General features: G+C 50.9%; 1 protein-coding gene across 7 annotated transcripts in view; it reads right to left on the bottom strand.

Moving 5' to 3' along the window:
- Nucleotides 1-12,398, bottom strand: part of spega (striated muscle enriched protein kinase a) — a 43,540-nt gene that overhangs the window by 13,660 nt on the left and 17,482 nt on the right. For all 7 annotated transcript variants that reach the window (XM_068590442.1, XM_068590443.1, XM_068590448.1 and 4 more), the window contains 17 exons: nt 11,629-11,727; nt 8,865-9,015; nt 7,073-7,741; nt 6,502-6,902; nt 5,634-5,762; nt 3,292-3,455; nt 2,669-2,757; nt 2,331-2,506; nt 2,063-2,249; nt 1,896-1,969; nt 1,660-1,818; nt 1,378-1,567; nt 937-1,166; nt 715-834; nt 513-617; nt 223-429; nt 9-132 (listed from right to left, as the gene is read on the bottom strand). In XM_068590442.1, coding sequence (XP_068446543.1) covers nt 9-132; nt 223-429; nt 513-617; nt 715-834; nt 937-1,166; nt 1,378-1,567; nt 1,660-1,818; nt 1,896-1,969; nt 2,063-2,249; nt 2,331-2,506; nt 2,669-2,757; nt 3,292-3,455; nt 5,634-5,762; nt 6,502-6,902; nt 7,073-7,741; nt 8,865-9,015; nt 11,629-11,727 — 3,274 coding nt within the window. The remainder of the gene's footprint in view (nt 1-8; nt 133-222; nt 430-512; nt 618-714; nt 835-936; nt 1,167-1,377; nt 1,568-1,659; nt 1,819-1,895; nt 1,970-2,062; nt 2,250-2,330; nt 2,507-2,668; nt 2,758-3,291; nt 3,456-5,633; nt 5,763-6,501; nt 6,903-7,072; nt 7,742-8,864; nt 9,016-11,628; nt 11,728-12,398) is intronic.

Here is a 12,398-nt window from a genome sequence, read left to right as displayed (position 1 = left end):
GAACTGACCTTTTCCAGGTGACGACTGCGTGCACGTGGTTCAGCGTGACGGTGATGCTCGCAGGTTGGTTCTCGACCACGTATATGACGTCAGGTTTGTCCAGGATGACCGGTGCTTTCCTCAAATAGGGTCCTACCGGGAGGCGCAACGGATATCAGGCATCAAAACACGACCTCTTTAGGAATAAAGTCACGCATCAAAAGCCCGTACACGCCTTGTTACCTCTGTCCAGCAGCTGCACCAGGTCCGTGGAGGGGGACGGCTTGCTCAGCATTTTCCCGGTGGACGTCAGGGTCCTGAAGGCGTAGCGGACTCCTTTGGACAGGGAGGTGGCGACGTAGTTTGTCTCCTTCAGGTTGGACGCCACGACGGACCACTGGATGGAGCCCAGAGGCTGCTGCTGGACCACGTACAGCAAGGAGCCGGCATCTACACACACACACACAAATAAAACCTTCGAGTCATTTCCCCCTGCGAGTGTTTCATTTAAACTTTGAAAGATAGACGCCTACCAAACGATGAGTCCAGCCTCTTTGGTCGCTTCCAGCTGAGGCTGATAGTTTTCCCCGTGATGGCCTCGATCACTGGCGGACCGTCAGGGGGGTCAGGAACGATATCTGTCCCCGAAATAAACACACAAATTGCGTCCACATCAAATGGAAAGATGTCGTGTCTCTCAGCGGCGGGCGTGAAACGCGAGGCCTCCGTCCGTACCTGTGACGTATAGGTGCGCATAGCAGGCGGCTTTGCCCAGCTTGTTGGCAATGACGGCCTTGTAGACGCCGCCGTGAGCGTGACAAGCGCTCCGGATGACCATGCTGTGGACATCCCTGTCTGGAGAAACAGACGCACAACTTTTCTCATTTACCCGTCATTCCCCTTTCCCCCCACAAAAAAAACAAAAACGCTTGCTTTGCCGTCGGGCTCTTTGCTCACGCTGGGTCATGTTGCGTTCTTCGCCGCTCTCGATGCGCTTGCCGTTGTGGTACCAGGCGATGGTCGGGTAGGGCAGGCCCGCCACTTTGCAGCTCAGCAGCGCCTCCTTGCCGGCGATCACCTCCGCGTCGGCCAGAGGCTTGACGAAGTCCGGCATGGTCCTCTTCTCCACCTCGCTCTCCAGCACTTCAGGCTCCTCAGGGATGGACGGCATCTTCTCCAACTTGGCCCTGAAGGAAGGAAGGAAGGAAGGAAGGAGGGAGGGGTCGAGTTTAGGAATCTGAGCACGAACACTGAGGCAAGCGCTGTCACTCCTTCAGAGAGATCTCTTTCTTTCTTGAAGCATTTGCCCTTGAAAACAACAATGTCGCCTCAGCTTGTTTCCCCTTTTCAAAAGCCTTTAAATGAATATGAACTCATGGATTCAATGGAGCCTCTTACAGGTGAGAAGAGACGGCGGCTCGGGGCTCTTGCATGTAGAGCTCGGCGGTGCATTCGGACGTCCCGTGACAGTTCTGAGCGACCGCGGTGTAGAAGCCCTCCGTGTCGCCGCTGACGCGGGCGATGACGAGCGAGTGCCGGCCGCCCTCTTGAAGCAGGCGGACGTTGTCGCTCTCCTCCACCGTCGCCTCTGAAAGAAAAACGTGGGAAAATTGGCGTGAAATGAGTTTTTCTTTCTTTCCGCTCGTCAAATATCAGACGCAGACGCCGGGGGATTCTTACCAAAGTGCAGCCACGTGACCCGAGGAGCAGGCGATCCGCTCACCTTGCAGTCAAAGCGGGCGCTGCGACCTTCGATGACCTCCAGGACGTCCAGCTTGCGGGTGAACAGAGGCTCCTTGGACGGGGCGACGCTCAGGGTCGCGCTCGAGGTCGACTCCTCTGTGAACAAAATGACGATTGCGTCTCAAGCGTTTTCAATTATTATTATTTTCGCCAAAAGTGTCTGCGGGTGTCACCTTTGGCAGTGCTGAGCTTGCAGGTGTACGTTCCGCTGTCGTCCTCGTGAACCGAATTGAGCAGCAGGCGGCACCTGCGAGACGAAAGAAGGCGGCTTTTCAGAATGAAACAGACGGTCATCGAACGCAACGGAAGAAAAAAAAAGTGCTCGACGCGTAAACGTCACCTCTTGCCATCAAAGTGCATTTTGCAGTTGAGCAGCGCCGGCTGGATCAGCTTCCCGTGCGAGAGCCAGTCCACGTCCACGTCCGGCGGCCCCGTCATGTGACACTCGAACGTGGCCGACTCTCCGGCCTTCACCGCCACCTCTTTCACCTCGCGGGTGATCCTCAGTGCCGCTTGTGCTGCCGACGCTGATCAAAAAAAAGAAATATGACACCGTATTTCCTCCTGACGTGATTAAAAAGACTCCGATTAAATTCCTCCTGACTCACCTTTGACCTCCACTCGGCACTCCGCCTCCTTGCACCCGTACTCGTTGATGATCTTGCAGACGTAAAGCCCGGCGTCCGCCCTCTGGGCCGAGACGATCCTCATCTCGCTGTCGCCGTCGCCCGTCTCTCTCGCGGCAAAGCGGCCCGCCGTCTTCACCGACACTCTGTCCTTCAACCTGGGGTCAACGCAAAGTGGCTGTCACAGTCCATTACACTCAGGTGTTTCACAGAGGGCCGTGTGTGTGTGTGTGTGTGTGTGTGTGTGAGACAGTAAGTGGTCTTGGTTGAGATAATGGCTTCAAGTGTCTGCAGTAAAGCTCTCAGGAGAGATTCCTCACCAGTACACCATGGGTTTGGGATGCCCGGCCACCTTCGCCGAGAGGACGACCTCTTGACCTTGAGTCACCTCCTGGTCACACGGCGCCACCTTTTGAGATAAATGACCACATATTTATGTGCAAAGACCTTCACGGGTTCTAGAGGAAAATGGATCTGCAGCTTTGATCATTATTTCCGTCAATGTTGCACGCAATTATGGACAACGTTTTGCAACAGCTTCTGACTAGTTTCTGCTTTTTTTAAGTTAAAGAAGTATTATATATTGGGGTTTGGATTGATGGTTGCTCAAAACAAGCATGTTCATTATGCCCCCTGAAGCAATGGGAAACGTTAAAGTAACGATGGATATTGAATATAAATGTCAGCTGTGGCTCTAATTCCAACATGAATGCAATTTTAAACGTATTCAAGCAATAAGTTAGCAAGAAAAATAAAGTTGACATGAATTTCTTCAGTGTGTTTAAGCGGGACAATCAAAGCCAAACTTCTGGATCACATCATGAATACGTCTATAGTTGTTCTCCACCCTCCTCCACCTCCTTTTGGGGACATATGTGTGCGTCGGTCCTAAAGATCAGCTCTGAGAAACAGATGTAGATGTTTGCGTCTGAGCCTCTCCTACCTGGAACGAGGGACTTTCTTTGAAGTGGACTCTTTTACCCACGGCAGTCGAATGCCGGAGCTCCATCGCCTCCTCCTGAAGGCTCGGATCCCGCTCGCCCGGCCGCGCCGGACTCCTGACGTCCGAGGCCCCGACTCGTTTCCCACAATGCATGTGGGCCGGCTCTGCGAGAAACAGAAAAGGCGATGTCGGGGGGGTCATGCATATAGTAGACTTCCAAACAGAGATCAGATGTATTTAAGTCACCTTCACAGGGCCTCATGAGAAAGAAATCCACTCGTAAATCTATGTAAGTACGGGCAAATCTCTCTGAAATCTGGTCAACATTGCAACAGGGCGGCTCTTTAAACATGACGATAGGAACAATCTGTCAGGGCGCGGATGTTTACAGTCTCCGCTCGCCTTTCTGGAGATGATTATCTTTGCCAGGAGGAGCAGTTGGCAACACGGCGTTAGAGACGAGTGGGCCGAGTGCACCCACATACGCTCGGGGGGCTCAGGGACCGCTCCGAAGTGACCGTAACTGAACAGATAATGAGTTAATCCCTTAATCCCTGACCCAATCATTCGCTTATTCCCACGGAGTTCCCGAGCAGACACTGCATCTGGACTCCTGGCAGCTTCCACTAAAAAGTCAGAATGAATTCACCGCTGGAGAGGTGAATATAAAACATCTCCACCCAACAGGAGCTCTCTTTAGACGCCTCTGCTCTCCTTTCCCTTTCTGCCTCGTCGCTTCCTCTTTTTTTTTCCTTTCTCCTCCCTGCTTTCTCCTTTTCTCTGTCGGAACCTGAAAGCCAGACATCTGGCAGAAGCAGATAGCGCTGTGAACAACTGAGAGTGGATAATATCCGTCCGTGGAAGAGAATTAAGACATGACTATGCCGACGAAGATGAAAATACCAAAAAGTGCTGCGTTTAAACTCAACAGGCAAAACAAAAAAAAAGAAGGAAATTGGCTCGTCCGCTTTAAGCTGCAGGTGAAAGAAGTCTTGTCCAGGTTTGTCCACATGCACATATGTAAATATAACCTTATTTAAAGCAATTAAGCACAAAACAAGACACACAAAAGACGTCAGATTCTTTGTGTTCAATAGGAAGGTATTGTGATGAATTGTCGCCACGCTGGCTTTAAAAGGAAAAACATGACAAAATAACCTACCTAGAGTCACATCTCTGAGCGGCGTCTGTGCACCAGAGGATAAGTCCCGGGAGTATTTACACGGACCTGCCAACTCTTACACAACTCACAGTCCACAACCCTTCCTCTCCTGCCTCATCCTCTCCTCTCCCTCTGCCTCCCCTTCATCGTCAAGTCTCACACAGATCTCACCACAGCATCGGAAAAGTTCAATCCTGCACGGGCTCATTTCACTTTTGAGATTGTTTTTTTTTGGGATGTATTTTTAAATCACACATACACACATCGAGGGCGGATCACCAAAGAGCGGCTCTGTTCCCCACTTCATCCAGCTGAGGTGACTCACATAATCCCCACAGCGCCGTGACAACTCTGTGTGTAGCGTGAAATCTTCGAGAGATGAAAAAAAACAAAAACGCCGTGATTAATCTCACAGTGGGACATAAAGCAGACCGCAATTACCCGAGAGAACAAGAGGGCGGCTAAAAATACTCCCGCCAGCGAAGACTCCGCCGGCCTAATATGGAAGCGCAGGCCCCCGAACGGCAGCAGAGCGGACGCTCGCGTCTGTTGACAGCGACCGGGGGGGAGAGTGCAGGTTGCATTTACACCGAGCTGATTTAACACTCTGGGAGCGGCGCGAGCTTTTCAATATAAACACACATCCGCCGCCGCCGGCACATTAATAACAATATCCATCTCTGCTCCTCCTTCTGAAGGCCGTGCCTGCCTTCAGGACTCGGGAGACCTTTTGTGTGACGAGGGCAGGTCCGCGTACTGGATCCCGCAAAAAAAAAAAAAAAAAGGGCGCCTGTTAAGGATGAATGGGTTGCCATGGTAACTGTCGCTGCGCGGAGGAGGAGGAGCCCCCCCCCCCCTCTCTCCTCCCGCCCTCCGGTCGGTCGGGATGCTGAGCTCCAGCGGGCCTTTGTAGTCGTTAAGACTGAATGTCAAGGCGGAGGAGGGCTGGCAGTGGATTAAAGCGATGGTGTGTGTGTGTGTGTGTGTGTGTGTGTGTGTGTGTGTAAACATGTATTTGAAGGGGAGCATCGTTTTCATGTCCGTCCTCATTTGCATTTTTGCGTTTGCATCCCTGTAAATGGGTTCGCGGCGGTGAGATCAACCAGATGTGCTTCCATCTCGTGCCCCCCCCACCCCCTCGTCTCACCTGATATCGTACACAGCATGTTCTCAGTCGTACCTGAAGGAGGCGGGCTCCCGGTGATGATGCATGTCGGCGTGACCTCCGAGCCGCTGGACGCCGTCGTGTCCACAAGAGTCCTCTTGAAGCTCGGGCCTCCAGCCGGCTCCTCGTCATCAGACGAGCGGCCTGGAAAACAAACCGGGTCGTGTGTCACCGCCCGTTTCCTGTTAGCTGCTTTCATTCATGGGTCGGGCCCCCCAGAACTACACAAGGGGTCCTTTCTTTTTTTAGGGGGCCCCCCCATGTGAGCATGATGGATACATGTTCTACTTTATTGTGTGATTTTAGTGCTTTTTCGTTAATTTGTTGTATTTTTTGGGGGGATTCTAAGTGACAGCAGGTATACTCGGCTTTCATGACTTTTTCAAGAGAACCTTTAAAAGCTTTAAGACCAAAGATCCATAAACAAAGGTGACATATTTCTATAAACTCTGAGCTGATGATTTAAATATCTCACAACCCCTCACATTAATCTAGGAGGTTAGGAGCCCCTCACTTCGGCTCATAGAGCTGAAGTGCTACTTTACGCACTTTAAAAAAGACGTTAGCTTATATGTTGGATTCTGAAAATCTGTAAAAAGACGGAGACAGCTCCTGCAGTGTGGATTTCTGACGGGCTACTTTGAGTGCGGCCCTTTTGGTCCAGCTCCGTTCAGGTCGCTCATGCAAAGCAGCAGCCACTCTAGTGTGAAATAGCTGGAGAGAGCTGTCAATCAAGGCAAACATACCCCAAAAAATAACCTTTGGAAATAAAAAAAAAAAGCCACCTAAAATGAACTCTGAGTGTTTCTGTCTTCATCTGCTTGTTTCAACCTCGCTTCCATATTTGTACACAGACGCTTATCAATAATCCAACATGTGCTACCTTCTTTCTTGCGATCCTTCCCCTCTTTCCTTCGGGTCTTGCTCCCGTCCGCAACACTTTCCGTCTCCATGGGTTCGTCCTCCAGCAGGATGGTGGGGACGTTCGCCCTCGTGGCCGGAGACGTCCGCCCCGCCTCCGCCTTCCTCCTTTTGGTGAGCGGGCTGACGGAGGGAGTGGGCGACGGGGCCAGCCGGGGCGGCTTGGGGGGGAACTGGGAACCCGGTTCCCTCACAGTCACGGGGGATGCTCTCTTCCCGCTGTGGGTGGAGGCTGCATGGTCCGCGGCTCTGTCGCCCGTCTTCGTGGACTCCGTCCTCAGATCTCTGGCGGGAGACGAGGACTTCAGCGCCGTGTTAGCCGGCGCGTCTTTCTCGGCTCCCGCGGAGCTTTGAAGAGTTTCCCTGTGTGCAAAGACAAGGGAAACTGTTACGCAACACGGAGTATCAATATTACATTTGGAGTCGTGTAAAACAGATATCATTCGTCCAGACTTGTTGACGAGAACAAGAAAAACACTGAAATATGTCATTTAAATTTTTTTTTAAATCACAGGTAATAATTGCATCCAAACCTGGTGATGCTTTTTCTCGTGGCTGTTGGCAAAGGTTGCCCTGGTAACTGGTTAACATGCGCCGTCTCCATGGCGACAGACATCTTGTCCTCGCTTCCCCGCGACGAGCCGTCGCCCGCCGGCGTCCTCTGTGAATCCGGCCGCGTCGCCGCGCTCCTCTCGGGCCTGCTCCTCGGAGCCGTGGCGTCCCCCAGGGCGCGCTCCCGGGCCTCCAGCTTCTTTAGCACCTGGGGAGGAATGGGCTCCAGCTTTCCGGCGCCCAGCCTCTCTTTCTGCGCCAGCTGCTCGGTGGAATACGCCTTCCTCAAGCTGGGCTTCCCCACCAGCCTCCTGATCCTCTGGAGCTCCTCGGCGAACTTGCTCTGGTAGCTCTGGACCTTCTGGGAGTAGCTCGTCTGGTCCTCCAGAGACGAGGCCCGCTGCTGCTTGAACGCCGCTCGCTTCTGCGGGACCCGGCCCCCGTCGGCGCCCTCGAACGCGAGGACCTTGTCGAAGATCTTGGGCGCCGCGCGAGCCAGTTCGGGCGTCATCGCGACGCTGTTCGCGCCCGACGCCTGCTCCGTTTTGGATGATTGGGGATCTGAAGGTTTGGTTTTATCCGGGTCTTGGATGCTGTTTTTGTGCGTACTGGGAGAAGACAGGGGCACACGGGAGTCGGCGGTTTGAGTCCTAGAGGGGTGAGGGGTTGAGGGGAAACGGAGGTGTGGCGTTAGAGCTCTGCTGCAGCCGCCGGAGGCGTTGGGAGAGAGATAAAGAAGCAGATGAACGTCCAATTGTGTCATTTTGTCTTTCCTATTCGCCAGTGAGTTCCTTTGTGTTTTGTCTGTGCTCTGACAGCGTGAAGGAACACGAATGAAACAACGTTGCCGACATATAAGATGTCAAACGCTCCTTCAGAACTTAATCTAACCGTGAAGTGGAGGACAACATATTCAGAAATTGTCGGCAATGTCACATCAACAAAAATGCAGATTCACAACATGGAAAAAAACAAACGCTCGCTGCTCTAAACTTGAAATACGAAAACATGCCTAAAAAAAGAAGGTGCGAATCTCATGATCATTCATTGGTGAGAACGTTCATGCTAATATTAGCTGGGCTCAAAGCCAGCAACCCATGCATGCCACAGCAAACCTATAACGATATGGTGTTAATCCAAAAGTGCGGGGCCGCTCTACAAAACATGCAGTGGCTAAAAAGAGTAATCACAGTTTTCCAGAAGTGCTGAATAATACATATTAGCATATTGTACCATCGTGTCCTCGCTAATGGCTTTAGGAAATATGAACAACGCTTCCTTCTCAAAGCGATCATGGTTAGATAGAAACCAAACCACACACAGCAATAAAAACAGAGTCGAAAGGAAAGTGTGACATCGAAATAAAAAAATGGGGGTTCACAAAGCTGTTTGGAAAAAAAAAGCTTGAATATATGAAATAAGAGTTAGAAAAAAGAGTCACTTATGTAACTTATAAGTCCATTTTTGCGAGTTGGGTCTATGTGGGGTGTGATGTCTTGTCTTATGTGTGCGATTTGGGGGGGTGTGGCCAGTCTTTTTTGTTTTTTAGTGGACTCCTAAAACTGAAAAGCCATGTGCTATAACGGCATGGAGAATGTCCTCCCTCTGTAGAGGCTGAACATGCTCCCGTAGTAGTCGCTGCCGACAGAAACACTTTCCTCTGAGCCCTGAACAGGCCGTGCCAGGTTAGCGTGAGACGCCCGGACCAGCGGTTCCACCCCCAGGTGACGGACGGGCGGGGCCCCCTCGGCGGGAGCCCCGCCCAGGGCTTGCCTGGCAGGGTTCGCGGGGTCCGGGTGGAGCCCCGGCGGGCGGGAGCCCAGAGCGCGGAGCTCTCGCTCCACCACGGGGTCGTAGGCTCCGGGGAGGGTGGCCCGGCGGTCCGAAGCGTCCGGGTTGTAGTCCATCATCCCGCCTCCCTCGCCTGGAGGGAGCAAAAAATGACACAAGCGGGAGTAAACGCTGAAGCCGTGGGTTGATTGCCGGGTGAGTGTTTACAGCAGCGGGACGCCATATGTGGGATTGAACCCAAAATAGACGGCAGGGCCCGTGTTTAATGTCACCCATTGATGTGTTTTTAACCCGGCTCTGGCAGAGCGCCGGTAGTTTAGATTATTTCACGGTGGGTTTTGGTCCGATAGAAGAGATATTGACCGAAAAGGTTCATTGTTATTCCTTTTTGTAAAGATGGATTGTGCGTATTACACTTTGAAGTCCAGTTGTGTTTCACGTCAAACCTTTAGTGAATTAAATATTGGAACACCTTTACACTCTGGGGGTAGCACTTTCATTTCCAGACTTTCTCCTTTGAGACCTTTTTAGTCATTAAAAAGCAGGGAAGAGGGCCAACTGTCTGTATTATGTATAAAACACCGCCGCTACATCCCAAAAAGAATGAACGATTCAGCAATAAAAAGAGCAAGAGTCCTGAGCTAGTAGAAAAGGATCGGGAAAAGCGGAGCGACATGCACTAAGCACAAAAAGGCAAAGCTGGATCAAGAGTCTATCGATCGAAACAGGAAATGAAACGGAGCGCATGAGGGCCATGTTGCACCACTTAGAGAGATCCTCCCCCCCGTCGCAAATCAGGTAATGATTGACATTTTAGTGATGAGCAAAGGAGACAGAAACGCACTGGCAGCGGAAAAAAAAAAGGAAAAAAAAACGAGCGGTCAGCATCTTCCTGTTAACGACGGAAACCTGGAAACGACAGCCTGCAGTCGCTAGCGCTAGCAAACTGTATCGGCTCCTCCTAAAGCAACGGAAACATCTCTTCCGAGGGGGAACATATTACACGCTTCGAGGCCTTGACGTGTCGAGCTTTAAAATCCACTTTTCCTTTTCCGTTGCGTCTCGGAGGGCAGAGTGGCAGGACGAGCTTCCGGTGTTTCGACACGAATGGAGGCATCGTCTTCACGAACAACCTGCTCTCATTTGCCCGCTGCATCCCGACAAAGGGCCTGCGGGAAGCTTTTCTTCTACCCTTTGTATGCAGCAGAGGAAACCAGGAGGCGGCGGGGTGATGCGTCACCTCGCCGCCTCCCTCATCTCGTATTCTCTTTCTGTCCGCGTCGTCGCTCGTCTCTGGAGGGACGCGAGGATACGGCAATAGTCAGAAAGTGCGAATGGCGTGCGCGACGAGCGGGGAGGGGGAGAATACTAAAATGTCTCCCCGGTGTCAATATGTCGGATCTATATTCAGACATCCTGCCGCCTGTTCGGGAGCCGAGCGGAGAGGCCTCCAACGCCACTCTGGCAAATGAGTAAATACTCTTTCAGCGGTTCCTCTGACCCGTGTAATGCTGACAGGGAAAGGCTCGTTAGGTTGGAACTGGGATATGCCAGGAGGGAAAGCGTTTTTGCACACATTTGCATTTTAGACGTTTGCATTAAGAGATCAGGAGGAAGTGGATTTACATTTCTTTGGCCCCTTTCTTGTGAAAATGAAACGAGATCTTTTAGGCAATGGGTGTCATATTAGACCGCTCTAAGTTCAGCAACAGCTTTGAACTTTGGTTTAACCTTTTGGAAAATCCTCCCGCGCCAATTTTAAGTCCCAACATGCCCCATTGAGACAATCTTTTGGCATAAAATCCGTAATTTCTCGATTTTTGAACTGAACGACACAGTTTTTTGACTGAAACTCCTTCCTAACAGGCCAAGACTTTGTTTTATTGTGATTTTTGTTACAGATTCAGATTCTTTAGGTCCTAACTTTTCCAAAAAGGTGTCTTATTGACCACTCCAGGAGGCATTTTTGGGGGAATCATCTTTTGCAGATATACATTTTTCCCCAAGACTTTGCTGAACAAATACATACAATAAACACAAGTATTGGAATCAATACTCAGTTTTCAACGGGTTAAAGATCGGCTGCAGTCATTTTAAGTCACACCGACAGGGACGTAATTTTGGATTAAAGGAAATGAATGAAAGACGTGTAATTATAGAAATATCGAAAATCATATGAAAACCGCAGGGCTGCTTTTCACGATTGATCAATCGGCTCATTCTCTTGGATAATATAATGTTTCGTACTGTTTATGAAATGTCAGAAAACAACTGTCCAAAGCATAGAAATAAACAAAAATGATAATAATTTTTTTTTAAAAAGAAGAAAAGTGGGAAATCAGCAAATCCTCACAGCTGGAAGAAGCAAACGCAGCGAAATAGCAGAATAATTGTTTCCACTAGTTCCTCTCGGTGTTCCCGCTCCCTGTGGAGCAGCGAGGAGCAGACCTGAGACAGGTTCGCTGCAGGAAGTAGGGCAGTGTGTCACGCCGCTGCACCGCGCCACGAGGGACTCATGCATTCTGCCCTGTCAGATTTTATCCAACGCATCTTTTAGGCCCGGCTGATAAATCAATCACTCCGCATTGAATCACATACCGTGTAAGTGTGTGTTTGGCAGCGCTGATAAATCACATTGACTATCGCCTCGTAAATAAGCTCTGAGGAGCTGCTGGATATGTGGACGCTGCAGCTTTTTGACAATAAAAAACACACATAAAGCTCAGCAAGCGCTTGGGTGAAATACCTGAAGGGCCTCTCCGTCCGGCCTTGTCTTGGTGCCTTCCGGGCCCTTCTTTGGTTTCCATCTGAGGCTCTGTGGTCTCATCCTCTGTGGTCTCAGAGTCTGCAACGAGGAGAAGTAGAGCACAGCCGATGAGTTAAGATGGAGGAAGGAAGGTGTAAACGCAGGAGAGAGAAGCTGAGGTGGAGGAGAGGAGGAGGCGGGAAACACAAACAACAGCGCCCGGGTGACAATGACATCTCACGTCGGCTTAGCGCCACAGAGTTTGATGGGTCCTTGAATGGGAACGGGACCCCAGAGTGGAACAAAATGGGTTTGAAGATGAAGCGTGACACGACGCCAGCGGCGGCGCACAGAAATACACGGCGGCTACATGGAGGAGCTACGTATAGATGCTCTGTCCTCGGGCCGGGAGCCGGTGGAGAAACAGCAGGCGGGGTTTAGTTTTCCTCCGTCAGACCGAAGGCTCCGTTCCTCTTATTCCTGTTTATGCGTTTCTATAAATACAACACCTGCTGAAATCATTGCTGGCACCCTTTGAAAAACACAGCACAGAGTTACAATTCAATGAAGCCCAAGAAGAGGACCAAATATAAAGAGAGAGGCTCTTTTTACATCAAGACTCCAAACCAAACTAAAACATGTCTGTCATACGTATGAGATGATCACTCCATCGCCTTTTCTGAGCATCTGTACAAGAGGAAACGACGTGAAGTGCAGTGAAGAGAAGTGATGTGTAGAAAGGAAGCAGAAAGACGGACTGGAGGAAACAC

Source organism: Clinocottus analis, unplaced genomic scaffold, assembly GCF_023055335.1.
Source record: "Clinocottus analis isolate CAN_PGR_092001 unplaced genomic scaffold, fCliAna1.0.p SCAF_24, whole genome shotgun sequence".
NCBI lineage: Eukaryota > Metazoa > Chordata > Actinopteri > Perciformes > Cottidae > Clinocottus > Clinocottus analis.
Note: the sequence above shows the minus strand (reverse complement) of the source record. Positions and strands in the feature narration are given on the sequence as shown.